We start from the raw sequence: 16,205 nt of genomic DNA, 5'->3' as shown, positions 1-16,205 counted from the left end.
TTCTAGCTCACAGAATCCAACAAAGCATTAAAATAAACATCATAATCAAGAGGGATTTATACTAGGTGTGTAAAGATGGTTCAATATTAGAAAATAAAAAAAAAGAAGAAAAAAAAGAACATAGTTGTTAAAATTTTCAACAAAATTCTAGCTAACAGAATCCAACAAAGCATTAAAATAAACATCATAATCAAGAGGGATTTATACTAGGTGTGTAAAGATGGTTCAATATTAGAAAATTAATCAGTAAAATTCAGCATATAAATGAAACCTCAAAGAAAGAATCATATAACTATATAAATTGATGCAGAACAGAAAAAATTCAATATCCATTCTTGATATCCACTCAATAAAATAGGAATAGAAGAGAGATATCGCAACTTAATAAAGATCATATATTCAAAACCAATGGCCAGCAATTCATTCAATGTAGAGAAACTGAAGCACTTCCCCTACCTCAAAACGGGAAGTAGACAGGATTGTCTTTTATGACCATTCTTACTTAATATAGTCCTGGAAGTCTTATCCAGGACTATTTCATATCAAAAAGAAATTTAAAGCATCTAAAATGGCAAAGAAGAAACAAAACTATTTGTAGATGATATAATCTTACACACAGAAAACCCCAAAGATTTGATTTAAAAAAAATGCTGGAACTAATTGAAAAATTGGCAGCATCGAGCTAAAAGATCAGCACATGAAAATCAATTGAATTCTTGTATACTAAAGAAAAAGCTCTGAAAAACAAATTTAAAAAGCAATACAATTTATAATAACACACAAGATGAAATACTTAGGAGTAAATCTAACCAAAGAAATAAAAGACTTGCATAAATGGAAGAATGCCCCATATTCAAGGATAAGAGGGCAATATAATCAAAGTGTGAATATTAACAAAAACACCCTACAAATTCAAAACAATTTCCATCCAGATTCCAGCACAATTTTTGAAAGAAATTGAAAAACTAATTAACAGCTTCATATGGAAAGGAAATCTAGAATAAGCACAATACCTAAAACTCAGAAATGAAGTCGGAGGCTCCTCACCACCTGATTTTTCAAAACATGTACACAACCACAGTAATCAAAGCAGCCTGCTCCTGGTATAATAATACATATGTATACTGATGAATAAGAACAGTGAGCCCAGAAATAAACCAAGTACTTACAGATAGATACCTGCTTCTGATAAAGGATTAAAACACATCAAATGGAGAACAGATCGTTTTTTCAAAAACAGATGCTAGAAAATTTGGATCTCCACTTGCAAAAGAATGACGCAGGACCTACACTTCATACTGTATACAAAAGCACACTCAACATAGATTAAAAACTTTAAAGGTATAAATCCTAGAACTACAATGATCATGAACAAAACACAGAGAAAAACTTAAGGGCTCTAAACAAGGCATAAATACATAAGCAAGCATAAGGGGAAACACTCATACTACAAAAGACAAAATAGAGGCCTCAGAAACGCCACCTCACTGCCACCAAGTTGATGCCAACTCACAGCAACCCTATAAGACATGGTAGATACTGGCCCTGTGTGTTTCTGAGACTGTAACTGGATGTGGGAGTAGAAAACCCATCTTTCGGCCCCCCCCCTCCCCCTAAACTACTGGTTTCAAGTTGCACCGCAGCCCAATGAATAACTACTACACCACCAGGCTCCTGGCTAAATAGAGGATTAGGACCTCTTAAAAATATGACATGTACATGAAAGGACTTCAATAAAAGTGTAAGGGGGGAAAATTTAAAAATCAGGAAGCTTAGAATTCACCTATACTTTTTGAATTATTATTATTGATAGTATTGACATAATTGCATCAAACACTATTAAAAATACATCTAAGGTTAAAATATATGAAAAGAATTTATAATAATTTCATTGAGTCATCTGAAAAACAACATGGGGGGTGTACCAAAAAAGTGGAATTTCTTTTCAAATATATATATATTTTTTTTTTAAATAACAACTTGTCACCTTCAAAGTTCTCTATTGCACTTAATACATTTGTCAAATCTGTAATTCCATTCTTGGAAACATTTTTCAAACTCATCTATTTGGACAGCTGACAGCACCACCCTCGTTTTTTTCTTCACCTCTTCTATGTAATCAAATCACTATCCTTTCATGTCTCACTGCCTTTGTGGAAACAAAAGGAAGTAGCAAGGAGCGAGGTCAGGTGAGTAAGGTGCGTGGGGAAAGAGAGGCATGCTGTTTTTTGCCAAAACCTGGTGTACCAAGATGGCTGCGTGAGCTGATGCATTGTCGTGGTGGCAAAACCAGTCCTCAGTCTACCACCAATCTGGCCTTTTTTGTCACATATTGTTATGCAATCTTTTCAGAACCTCTGAATAGAAAACTCGATTAACATCCTGACCTGGTGGAATGAATTGCACTACAAGTCGACAATTTTGTCTGTTTGGGAAGTTGACAATTGTCAAGGATGAGGTTTGTCATCAATAGACATTTCACCTTTTTAAAATGAGAAAACATTCATTCTCTTGAGTTTTTCCCATAGTGCCATCCTTGTAAGCAGTGTTCAACATCGTATCAGCTTTTGTGACATTTTTCCCAAGCAGGAAACAAAATTTCACAGCCATATGCTGTTCTCTTAAACCAGACATCACAAAAAAAATGCATTTTACTAAAAAAAAGTGCTTTTACGAAAAAATTCACTGTGATCAGAGAGAACCTTCCCAAGGTGACACCACTGGGTGCACTAACTCAGAGTGAGTTGCTCACCTAGAGGGAAAAAATGCATACTACGAAAGCTATACTCCACTCAGAGCAAGTCCATTTGGGGGGTGGTACCCCTCATGCAGTCTTTTGTTGCTATCTGATAATATATTTTTCAAATACATTGGGAGTCATTTCAACACTTGTCTGCCAGGTTTTGATACTGAAGTGACTTGCATGTTGTTAGGATGTTGGAAACCATGTCATGAGTATTTCCAATACCAGCTAGGTTACCCATTGAGGGCAAATTTCAGCTGAGTTGCTAGAAAAGACAGACTAGGCAGGAGGACATGGTGATCCAAGTCGATGGGAAAGGATTTGGTTTGGGTTTATCATGTACCAGGTATCATTATGGTAAGTACAATTTGTTGTTGTTGTTAGTCGACATGGAGTTAGTTCTGATTTGTGGTGACTACCCAAGTATGCCAAGACCTTTCAGAAGAACATCACCTACGTATCTTCTGGGGCCCAGGGGTGGGTTCAAATAGCCAATTAGTATTTTGATTTTATAAATCTGTAAATGGAAGAAGGTTTATAGAAGAGACTAACTAGACAACAAGTTTGTTTCCAGAGTTAATCTAGGCAGTTGAAAAATAGTCTTACTTCTTATTGCCTCTGGCAGTGAGAAGATGACAAAATTAGGCTGAAATGTTTCCTTTTAAAGTGTTGCTTTCCTAATGAATATTAGGGCAGTTAAAAAATTTAAACTAGGTGTGAAATGGCCACCTAGTTTAGAAACATCAGAGGGTAATGCAAAAATGTATTTTCCATAATCAAAACTGAAAAGTTGGAGTGAAAAATCAATATTTAAGTATTATTCAAAATAATAGCCCCAAATTCATAGTTTTTTGGCAATAGAAATCAACAAGAGGTAATAGACTGAAGAAATATTTTATTTTTATTTATTGTTTTTTTAATTAATCATTTTATTGGGGCTCTTAACAATCCATCATTCAATTGTATTAAGCATACTTGTACAAATGTTGTCATCAACATGAAGGAATATTTTAAGGTATAAATGAAAGGTCTGGGAAATCAAACAAGAATGAGTATGACAGGCAAGAAATTTATACTAAATGACATACTAATATGCATATTTTATAGTACAGTGCTTGATATGTCGTAAACATCTAATGCATCATTGATGTTTGTATCATGTTTTATGATTATTTTTCAAATTTTGAGAAACATTTTAAAGTTGGATGAATTGAAGGTTTACTTGTAGGTATTCAGTCATTCACTCACTTGTTAATTAATCAAATATTTTTGACAGTGTATACTATATTATTGAGAACGTATATAGTTCTCATTGATTATATAATTTATTATGTTATTTGACTCTATTTATTAAAGTGAATATACGTGCTACTTGGTATGTGTTTAGGTGTTATGGAGAAAAACAAACCAGAAAAAGGGAAATCGGGATGTCTTCAGGAGAGGTGGGGAATTGCTCTTCTATATAAAAAGAAGGGTTTCTGATAACCTTGGTTATATCGGGACAGAGAACCAAAGTAAAAAGAATAAGCCAAGCAGAAACCATGGTAGAGATTTACATTGGTCCTGCTTAGACAAGAGCTTAAGATGATGTTAGGTAACTACCAAAAACAAACGAATCGATCAAACCTGTTGCCTTAAGGTTGACTGACTCAGTGGCATCACCTGTTACAATGAAGGAACTGGGAACTGGACACCTATCCAGAGAGAGGTCCTAAAACCCAGAAAGAGTGATGCAATCCAGAGAGAGTCAGAAGGGAGCCTAGGATCACTGGAGCCATGGAAAACTCATTCTATCATTTTACCTGTAGAGTCAGATACGTGAAAGCAGGACTCGGGTGTTCATTGGATTGTGGAAAAGGAAGTCATTAGGGGCCTTTCCAAGTGTGCACTGAGGAGTGGAATCCAGGGAGCCCAAGTGTTGCCATCAAGTTGACTGGCTCACAGTGACTATAGGACAGAGAGAACTCCCACGTGGTTCCGAGTCTGTAACCTTTATTGAAGTATGTTTCCACTTCTTTCTCTGGCAGAAAGACTGGTAGGTTTGAACAGCTGACCTTTGGGTTAGCAGCCAATTGCATCACCACCAAATTATTAGGGTTCCGTTATTCAGAGAGCAGTATGTTGGAAACAGATGGAAGGAAGAGAGAAAACAGCTGCCTTGGAAGAAAGGTGGCTGTGAAGCGAGAAGCATGATGTCCTAGGACCAGAGTGTACAAAGGGGAGAAAAGGATGAAGTAATTGGTACATCACGGTCACTGAGACTGAAGAAATAACTAATTATATACAAAAAGGCAATTCTTAGTGACAGACTGTTGTAAGCTGCTACTGAGTCAGCCCTTAACTCATGGGAACCCTATACACAATGAAATTGGGTTGCTGTGGTCCATGGTTTTTGGTTTTTTAGTAGATTGGTATTTCTTTCTAATATGTCTAGAAACTTGTTCAGCATTATAGTAACTAAAGGATGCCTCCACTGGTAGATTACTGGCCAACTGACAGATGAAAAACCAAACACGTACTGACATTGTGTTGGTTGTGACTCAGAGAGACAATAGTAGGTGTCTGAGCCTGTACAAGTCTTCTCTTTACAGAGAAGCTGCTGTGGGTTTGAACCACCGACTTTGTGGTTAGCAGTCAAAACCCTTCAGACAGGATGGGGGGAAAATAGGAGGATTGCAGGTGTACATATTCATTGTCATAAGGGAGCCTGGTGTCACTGTACCCAAGGAAAGATGTTAAGGTTTGATTATCTCTATTTTCTCTATGAAGTAGGAGTTAGCTCTCCCTATGAGTTAAGAGAGGTTAAAGGTTAAGAATTTGTTTTTAAAAACTAGAATGGATTAACAGAGTAATGGTGATCCAGTCAGGAGCCCTGGTAACAGGAGAAAAATGAGGCTGCCTGCTCAGTAAGGCCTGACAGCTTTAAACCCCCAGCGAGCAGTTCCACTCTGATGTAGGTGATGATGAGGTAGAATCGACTCAAAGGCCAAGGCTTGGGTTGGTTTTGAGTGACTTAGTGGTAGATTTTTCTCACCTCCAACTCAGGTTCAATTTCTGGTCAGTGCATAAAGGGGAAGCAGGGATTCTCCGCTGAAGTGGAGATTCTGAATTGGAAATGCAGTTAACTTTCAGTTAAGTCAAAGAGAGACTAAAGTGAGAAGAGCCAAGAAAACAATGCAGTTGCAGAAAGAGTTGGGAGCAGGACAGAGTTGTAATCCGAGAGTCAGAACTCTGTGACTAAGAAGTAAGAGTAAGGCAGAAATCAGAATACTAAAATTGATTTTCATTTTGAACAGTATTCAGAGAAAGTGATTAACTGATGTGTCAAAAGATATCTTGACAAAATAATTACTCATATTTCCCCTGGGAAGTGAAAGTGGCAATAGGGTAGGATGGAGGCTTGTGACTATATCCATTCATACATATTAAAAACAGAAAGAAAGAAATCAAACCTTGAGCATGCATTCCAATTGTTATGAACGTATTTATTATTAAGATATGTGCTTATCTAGAGCTTGCATTTATCCATCAAAGTTTGGATGTAGTAAGATTTTACCTCTGCAAAGGGTAGTTGTTAGACTTCTAGCTCTACTTCATTTTCTACTCTGTAGTTATGACATCAACCTACTAGCTTGGATTCCGTTTCCTGATGCCCCCTCTCTTGCTCTTCTGTTTAGTGCACATGTGCACGCACGCACACACACAGAGGAAAATGAATTGCCCACAGCTTTTTTATTTAATTAACTCAATTGCATAGGTAAAAAGTCTGGGTGAGGCACACAGAGGAGGACCAAAGTGAAGATAATAAGCATTCTTGTTAAGTGCGCCAAAGGTTTCATCCAGGAAACTTCCAAAGTCAAGAGTTTACCTTCACTCTCCTTTTTGTAATCTCACTCGGCCTAAATGGAATCAAGTAAACATGTGTGATTTTATCTAAAGTATGAAGAAAACAAAGGGCGGGGTAATGAGAAGGCGTTCTATTATCTAAATCCATGAAGCCTTTCTCTTAGTTGTCAGAGTATCTTTGACAGTGAGAATCTTGCTATCAAATTTTAAAGTAGCATTTGTTAACACTGTTGAACCTTGGAAAATTATTTTAATATTTATTGGGTATTGACTCTTATAAGATCTCTGGTTTTCAGAATGTGACTTCTAAACACTCTTCAAAGAATGGAGCTGGAATCTAGAACTAGCCTGAATACTGAGAAAATTGATGCTGTAACCTAGCAGTTCTTTAAAACCATCAACCCACAAAAGTTAAGATTGCTACCATTAAGCGGCTTAGAGCGCTTTCATTTAAATTTTCCATTGATTTACAGGTCACAATTTTTACCTTCTACAATTCAAACTTTACGACTCTATCTTATCTTCTTGAATTTTTTTTTTAACTGCAGGTAGCTTTTGAAGAAAGCCAAGGGAACCCTTGGCTAGCAGAGGGCTTGTGCTTCCAGTATGCCACATGTCTTTCCCTCTCTATGCAGGAATTCCCTTGCTGTTGTCAAAGGCCTCCTATCCTTTGTTATTTATGAAGTATGCTGGGGAAATCTGTAGTCTCTTTAGTCTTCCAAAACAGATTTTCTCCAGTAGCAATAGGAAAAACAAGAAGATCTAAAGTATTATCTACACACACTGGCAGATTTTTGTAAAACAGATAGTATCCTTTTAAAGAAGGTTTAATTTACTTAATTAATTTCCCAGAAACTTCCTAATATTTCTTTCTGAATGCCTCCTCTAAGTCTATTTTTCATATTTTGATAACAGAGAGTAATTTGTTACAGATAAAAAACTGGGGTTTTTTCTTTCTTTCTTTCTTTCTTTTTTGGGGGGTCATAGTCCTCTTGATAAAGGTTTACTACTGAATTGCTTTTTCTTCACTTAATTTCCTACTATGAGGCTTCCATGGGGTTTGAACAGCACACATTTAAACAATAGGCATTACCACCATGCCCCCATTGAAAAGAACCATAAAAGCTACAGTTCCCAAAGCACCTGAATAAGCTCATTTAGCAATTGTGTGTAGGTTGACCAGCTGAGAGATATTTCTACGAACTTTTAAAGAATATATATTTTTTAATTATTTACAGAGCTTAAAATAATTACAATAGAATTCCAAGTTATTTAGATTTTAGTATGAAGTTACTTAAACTTGGATGGTGTTTGAAGTTAATTGCTTCAAACAGTATCCCTACTGATGGTATCCAACCAAACCCACTCCCATGGCATCAACTATGACTCACAATGACCCTCTAAGGCAGAGTAGAATGGCATCTTAGGGTTTCTTAGACTGTAAATCTTCCCAAGAGCAGGCAGCCTCATCTTTGTTCCTCAGAAGGGCTAGCAGTTAACTGCTGACATTTTGGTTAGCATCCCAATGCAGAATCCACTATACTAGTAGGGCTTCTTACTACTACTAATAGTAGTAGTATAAAACCATTGCCCTATCAGTGTGTGTGTGTGTGTGTGTGTGTGTGTGTGTGTGTGTGTGCGCGCGCGCACGCGCGTGTGTGTGTGGGGTGAGTGGGTAGTGGGGAGGAGGTGGTGTAGTGGGGGTTAGTAGAGAGAAAATTCCACGCAGAGTTTATCCTTAAAGGAGCACTCATTAAAAGTACTATTCGTGAAGCCAGAAAGCTACTGTATCATTACTATTAAGTTGGTTTTACATTTTTTTAAATAATTTTTTTCAGGAAAAACTACCAAGTATTGGATATCATAAGGAGACATTCAGTGTTTTTCAAAACACACATTGAAGACTCAATAGCTGAATTTTCTTCTTATTAAGCTTTTCAAACTCTTTAAAGTATTTTCATGATATATTTATCATTTAGACTTGTTACCAAGATTTTCCTCATGAACACTTTCCTCCTACCTCATTTGCTTACTAAACTGTTAAAATAACTTCCAAACCATCTCCTTACAGAAGGGTCACGGGGAGGAGACCAGCCAGACAGAGTGCAGTGCAGCAAAGATAAAACATACAACTTTCCTCTAGTTCTTAAATGCTTCCTCCCCACCTCCCTCACTATCATGATCCCAATTCTACCTTACAAATCCGGCTAGACCAGAGGATGTACACTGGTACAGATAAGAACTGGAAACACAAGAAATCCAGGACAGATGAACCCCTCAGGACCAGTGGTGAGAGTGGCGATACGGGGAGGGTGGAGGGAAGGTGGGGTACAAAGGGGGAACAAATTACAAGAATCTACATATAACCCACTCCCTGGGGGACGCACAACAGAAAAGTGGGTGAAGGGAGAGATTGGAAAATATGGCAAAATAATAATAATTTATAAATTATCAAGGGTTTGTGAGGGAGGGAGTGGAAAAATGAGGAGCTGATGCCAAGGGCTCAAATAGAAAGAAAATTTTTTGAGAATGATGATAGCAATAAATTTACAAATGCTCTTGGCGCAATGGATGTACGTATGGATTTGTGATAAGAGTTGTACAAGCCCCCAATAAAATGATTTAAAAAAAATAACTTCCAAATATCATTCCATTTTACTCCTTAAATTGTCAGCATATATCTCTTGACATCAACGTGCTGACATTTTACTCCTTAAATTGTCAGCATATATCTCTTGACATGAGCTTTGACATGAGCATAAAATGATCACCATCTATTACAAAATAATATGAATACTCTTTTAAATACATGGAACAGTACCTAAATGTGAAAGAGCTCATTTCTGTAAGAAATACCTCAAGGGAAGGGCACTCGAGAATGGAGTGGCCTGCATCTGCGGTGAAGGCAGTAGGGCCTGTGAGACTTCTTCTTTGTCACTGGCGAGAACGAGAAATGTGAAAAAAGAGAAATAGGCCTTTTAATTTAAGTATGACATTAATCGTACATATTTTATTGTCCAACATGTTCTGTATTTAGAAAAAAGGTGAAAATAGCTTGAATAGAAACCGCTATAAAGAGTGAGCTGCTTTCTTGGTTGCTGATTTGGAACTTTTGCTGCATTCTTGGAAAAGGTGAGGCAAGGAGAGCATCACTGAGCATAACCTCTGCGATCAACTTCTGAAGAACTACCAGGCCAGTGTCTGTGTTTCTAACCAGGTACGTATCACTTTCTCTTCTAACGAAGACATGCATTTCCTCATGAATAATACAACATGTGTAGGTGCAAACATTATCGCCTTTCTATTTAAATTTGGGTTTGAATTTTCCTTAGAAATGTTTTCACCTCCTTATTTCTACCTTGTCAGAGCTTTAAAGTGTGACATCTTTAGTTTTGAGGAAAACATACATTAAAATGACTTTGCTGACCAAACTCCTGTTGATTAAGAATGACAGAATTGAGATCATCTTTGATAAATATGTCAAGTAGATTAAAATGACTTTGAGCATACAATTTCTTTGTCTTGATGAGTTTAGCACTAAAAACTGAAGAAACACTTTTGGTTAAGTGATACAACCTAGTTATATAACTATAAATGACAAGTTATGGACCCGTTTTAAGATTTCATCTGCATTTTTCCATACTGTAGTTGTGATGTTAGTTAAATACAAAGAGCAACAAGTTATTTTTGTTAACTTCTATAATGAATATGCCAACAGAGTCACTTCATTTTACTTTCAAGGACAACTTATCTACAATACTTTAGGGACCGATTTACTTCGTGTTTGGGAAAATTGTTTTTATCGTCATTTTAAAATTCAGCTAAGTTTTAAAATAACCAGAGAAGCACCCTGCCACTATCAAATAAGTGCCCGGCCACCAGCATACACATTTACTCACAGTACTGCAAGGAGACTTAACCGAGTTTCAGCATAAACACAATTAAGTTCAGAGGAGGTTATAAACATACAGGCTATACACTGAAAGTTGCTCAGTACAAATGTATTCAACACCTACCTGGTTTGAATCCATTCACCAGGAGAAGACTCGTCATAAGAATAAAAAGCACAAAAAAAGATTGTGGAAGCCGCATCTTTCTGCCACACTGATGGGAGCAGTGGTTCTCAGAGTAAATCAAAGAGACTTTAAGTGGGCTGAGCAACCGCTGTGTGGCTCTGCTCAACTCGAATGACAACCTCGGAGAACAGCCAGCTGCATTTCCAGAAAGGTTAACGACCACAGCAGACAAGGTTACTGGTTGGTGGCCGCGCTTCAAACCCTTCCTCCACTCTCCTCTCCCCTGCCACTCCCCTTTATTTCCATAAGCAAATATTGGTGCAGTCCTCCACTTAGCTATGCTGTAACTTCAGTGGAACGCTACTGTGGGAGCTCCCAGAAAAGGCAGACTTAAACCCTAACTGGAACCTGAGAAAAACGTAAAACAAGGCAAGCCTGGCCTCCGCCCTCACTATTTGCATCTGTTTAAACTTTGCATTGCCCATATTGGTTCCACGTGCAGAAGCCAATGGGGATGACAGGAAGTCTCTCTTTTGTCCTTTTCAGAAGGAATTTTCTCAAATGCTTTGTGGCAGAACTTGTGGTGAAATGCTTTACCAAACTAACTACCAAACTAGCTAAATCCTGGAATGGTTTAATCTTTGTGGTTTTGAATTAATAAACATTCCTGGGGATTAGAATGTTCTGAAATGAATCCATACAGTGTTTAGATCTTTATTTTTTGAAACCCAGTTTAAAAGTAATGGGGATCATTTTCATCGGCAATTCATCCAGGATTTAAAATAAGGAAATTAGGGCAAAGCCATGAACTCATGAAATCTGTGTTCTGTAAAACATGTGTAAGTGGAATATCAAGCTAACATCTCCCAGATAAAAGAATGAAAAATGTAGAAAGAATTGTCTTGGAGCTTAAATTCTGAATGCCAGGTTTGTGAAAGGCTAGAGTGAAACCCCTAAATCTATTTTTTAGTCCCCTCAAACATTCAGCCTCCATTGAACTCTTTCTAACGTTCTATCTGCAATATTAATAGCTTTGCCCTCTGCGGAGTGGGTTTGAAATTGGATTGCTCCATGGCTCCCCTTGCCCCCTCTTGCCCCCCCACCCCACCCCGCAGCCAGCCCTAGAAGTGATCTTGCCTGAGTGTGTCATTGTTAGAATTGGGGGTCCTGGGGCCCACATGGTCATGATTTACATTCTGACTACCTTGGTCAGATGTCCCTGAACCAACCTTGTAAGCATTTGCATCTGGAATAGTGTGTGGATATCAGTCACGATCCCTTTCCCACTTGTAATGTATTGATTTGCTGCCAATTATGCTCTTGTGACAGTTTCCCTTGTCCTCTTAAATGCCAAGTTTCTGTCAATTCTGGGACAGCAGTAAGTCTTTGTACTGTGGGTCTGTCTCCCTTACCCAGATGATGTGTTTCTGTCTTGTCTTTGTTTTAAGATTTAATCAACATGTCTCCATCAATTATATTAGAAATTTGGGGTCCATTTCCTCCCACAAAACAGAATTCAGTTCTGCTCCCAATGGATTTAAAAGAAACAAAAGCAACACCAAGATCTCTTTTTGTTCTAAGTGCTTGCTTTTGATGTCACATTTTGCTGACATAAATCCAAATATTGATGTGGAAATCCACTGCATGAATTTTTAAGCAAATGAAAAGGATAATGCAGATACACTCTGGAATACCACCAAAAATCAAGCTCACTGTCATCCAGTCAATTCTGACTCAGAAGACCATGTGTTGGGAGAAGACCCTGGGGTCTGCCTAGGGTGGTTGAGGAGCACTGCCCTGCTCAGTTTCTGAGACTGTGACTGTGCAGGAACAGAAAGGCTGCTCTTCCTCCCACTGAAATGCAAACAAGGGCAACATGCTGGTGTAAAGCACATGTATAAATGCATAACCTGTTCTGAACTGCTATTAATTTTGTTGCTCTACTTGGTGTCTCTAGATTCAGGTAGTCGTTATATAACCCAGGTTTCCTGGTTTGTGATTAATCCTGATTTGTCTTGATTTTAAAACATGGTCTGTCAAATTTCCTGCTTGCCTAGGGATACATGGACTATATAACAGGCAGAAACATTCAGAAAAATGTAAACCCACTTAAAAGTATGAGAAATGTTACCTGTTTGGAATCTGAACATATAGTGTTAAAAGGTACTACATTATTGTGTTGTTTTTGTACTTTACTGGGAAAAATAATCAAATGCAACAGAGTTTGGACTAATGAAGATGACTGGGAATAAATGTTCAAAATTTTATATCCTAAGCCTCTTGATACAGCACACTAGAAAACAGTTAACCCACAGAATGAACTAGCAAACTAACAGACTAGGAGTATATAAGGTTTTTTTAAAAAAATTTGTGGAAAAGTAGTATTAAAAGATGAGAGTATTTGTTCACGAATTTTCTGAAGCTTCCTGTATATTTTGGCATTTTAACTTCTGATCAAGTTATAAGTCTATTTTAAGGAAGAGTTGACATTCTTTATGGGTAAATTAGAGAGCTATCACAAACTGAATATGTTGATTAGAAAACTGTCTTTTTCTTAAATACTAAGTAATCAACCATGAGAACATGGGCTATGACTAATATATGTCAGTGCTGTGAAAGATAGAACTGTGTTACCTCTCCACAGATTAGAACACAGCCCAGTGATGGAATCACTTTGAGCTTCAATATTCTCATTTTCAAAACTTGGAATAAAATGCTTATTTTTCCAACATAATATAATGATGATTTAATGTGATAGAATGTTTAGCTTATGAAATTAAGCCTTATTTACTTTCACAAAATGAAAAAGTTTATTGTTATACTAATGATGTTGATGTTTAAGCAGTTGTTTTATTAAGTATAGTAATAAAGTAGCTATAGAATTGATGGGCAATTAAAATGCTAGAATTTAAAAGATAATGATGAAAGATCCAGTATATGTGTAGAAATTTAGTTAACAATTGTGATACATCGTTTGTTTATGGGACATTAAGCATGGAGAGATCTTTCTAGCAAAAACCCATGGCAGTAAATTCTGAGTCAATTTAAGTACATTCTGAGTCAATTTAAGTACATTCGGACTCAATGGTGGCTCTATAGGCCAGAATGGAGCTGTGCCTTAAGAGTTTCCAAGGCTGTCATCTTTATGGATAGGAACCCTGGGGACAGAAAGGTTACACGTTGGGGTGCTCACTGAAAAGTCAGCAACTGGAAAACTCCCAGGGGTTTTCTCCTTCCATAACGAGTTACTGTCTTGGTACCTCACAGGGGCAATGCTACACTGAGCTATAAGGGTCACTATGAGTCAGCACCCACTCAATGGCAGTGAGGTAATTTTTTTATTAATCTTTAGGGAAAGAGACTGCCACATTTTTCTTTCCTGGGGTGTCTGGGTGGTAAGTTCAAACCACTGGCCTTTCACTTTGCAGCTGAGTGTTTTAATACTGTGTTTGAGGGCTCCTCCTTGGGAGCAAAGAGGTTAAAAAAATAGGGTAACAGAGTGGTAGCAAATGGTTCAAAATGTAGCTTTAATTTACAGTTATATATGAAATGTTTGTTTTTGTGGACAGAAATCCCTACTCCCACCTACCTTTCCCTTTGAGCCAAGCACTGGCCTTCTGCTCTCATGCTTTACTAATATTACCTCCCTTAATCCTCCCCCCAAAATTGAAGGTTTTATTTGCTTACCAGATGAAAAAACTGATAGCTAAAAAGAGTGTAATCACCAGGGTTACACAATTCGGAAGAAAATAGAGAGTATTCAACTTCCATGTTTGAACTTTCAATCTTAGTATTAAACATATTTTACCATATTCCCTCTACAACCTAAATCTTAGATCTTATAATAATATTAGATTTTTTTATAAAGATGAAGATAAGTTAGGAATATATATACCTACATATTGCATATATACAATGCATACTATCCCTGTAAATTTATGTATTCTGTATGTAATTTATTTTTAAATATGCTATTTTTATACATATATACTGGGTGATGGGTGGTTAACAAAAATCATTACTTTAAACCTCATAATCCCATGTTGCAAGAATTTCTTTTTATTTTAAAGATGGGGAAACCAACCCTGAAAATGGATATTTACCTGCAGGAAATGAAGCAAGACCCTTATCTAACTCCATGCACAAGAATCAACTCAAGGTGGATCACAGACCTTGAAGTTAAACCCCAAACGATTAGGGCCATCAATGAGGGAATTGGGACCACCTTGATAACTTTGGCACAGGGAATACATAGGCTATCAGAAATAGGGAAGAACGCAAACACAGAGGAGGCACACATTGACAAATGAGATATACTGAAGATGAAACACCTGTGTTCAGCAAAAGAATTCACCAAGAGAGTAATAAGAGGGTCCACGGACTGGGAAAACATCTTTAGCAACGACACATCAGACAAAGGCCTTATTTACTAAAATCTATAATACTCTGCTAACTTCTAAAAGAAAAAAAACTAATTGCCCACTTGAGAGGTGGCAAAGGACCTGAACAGAAGTTTCACAGAGGCAGAAATCCGAATGACCAACAAACATATGAGAAAATGTTCCCGATCTTTAGACATAAGATAAAGGCAAATTAAAACAACAATGAGGTACCACCTAACACCCTCAAAGGTAGCCCAATTCAAAAAAATCAGAAAGCAACAAGTGTTGGAGGGGCTGTGGGGAGACAGGAACTCTCATCCACTGCTGGTGGACCTGTAAATATGTACAGCCACTATAGAAATCGATCTGGCGATATCTTAAACTGATGAAAATCAAGCTACCATATGACCCAGCCATCACCCTACTGGGCATCTACCCAGAAGAGGCAAGAAACAAACCAAGGCCAGACATCTGTGCTCCAATATTCATTGTAGCCCAGTTCACAATTGCAAGGAGTTGGAAACAACCCAAGTTTCCATCAACTGACGATTGGATAAAAAAAAACTGTGATAAAAAATGGAGTACTATGCATCGCTAAAAAGCAGTGATGATGTATGAAGCACATCGCTGCATGGGAAGAACTGGAGGAAATCATGTTCAGCGAAGTAAGTCAAGCACAAAAGGAAAAGTACAACATGAGTCCGCTGAAGTAAGCTTTTTTTAAAAAAATGCAAAAGGGGCATAGGGAAAAAGCTACTGTATACAAACATTCCTGGGGTGAGGGCCAGGTAATATGGCAGGGAACAGATCAAATACAGGGATACACATGATAGACAACTAAAAAGTAGGTGGGGAAAGGAAAAAAAATAATAATAAAGAAATGGGTATCAGGGGCACAGGGCACTAACCCACCCGAGGGGATGGTATTGTTTATATCTCCACAGGGAAAGAGGTACCAGACTTCAACCCAGTGCTCCAAGGTATGAATTCAACATGCTGGTGTGGAGTAGGGAACCAGTGGAGAGGTCTGGGGGGCTGGCCCTAATCCCAAACACTAAGTGGACACCTTTCCCTCCTCCCAGAATAATTTATTTCAAAAGACGGCATTGAATCTGCAGCTCCAGGAGAGGGACATATCTAATCGAAGCACACGGGAGCAGATGAAGGGGGAGGAGGAGAGAGTGGAGCACATCCTGGCCCACCAGGCCTTGAGGACGA

The 16,205-nt window shown here is 37.7% G+C and overlaps 1 protein-coding gene across 1 annotated transcript in view; it reads right to left on the bottom strand.

The window, feature by feature from the left end:
• Positions 1-10,769, bottom strand: part of APELA (apelin receptor early endogenous ligand) — a 21,257-nt gene extending 10,488 nt beyond the window's left edge. Inside the window, exons 1-2 of the mRNA XM_045295784.1 lie at positions 10,606-10,769; positions 9,446-9,526 (exon numbers count right to left, since the gene is read on the bottom strand). Coding sequence (XP_045151719.1) covers positions 9,447-9,526; positions 10,606-10,681 — 156 coding nt within the window. The 5' untranslated portion in view covers positions 10,682-10,769 and the 3' untranslated portion in view covers position 9,446. The remainder of the gene's footprint in view (positions 1-9,445; positions 9,527-10,605) is intronic.
• Positions 10,770-16,205: the final 5,436 nt, after the last annotated feature.

The sequence above is a fragment of the Echinops telfairi genome, unplaced genomic scaffold, assembly GCF_000313985.2.
Source record: "Echinops telfairi isolate 266 unplaced genomic scaffold, ASM31398v2 ScPeMD7_5868;HRSCAF=6743_0, whole genome shotgun sequence".
In the NCBI taxonomy this organism is placed as follows: domain Eukaryota; kingdom Metazoa; phylum Chordata; class Mammalia; order Afrosoricida; family Tenrecidae; genus Echinops; species Echinops telfairi.
The sequence above is the reverse complement of the archived record's forward strand: the minus strand, read 5'-3'. Positions and strand labels throughout refer to the sequence as shown.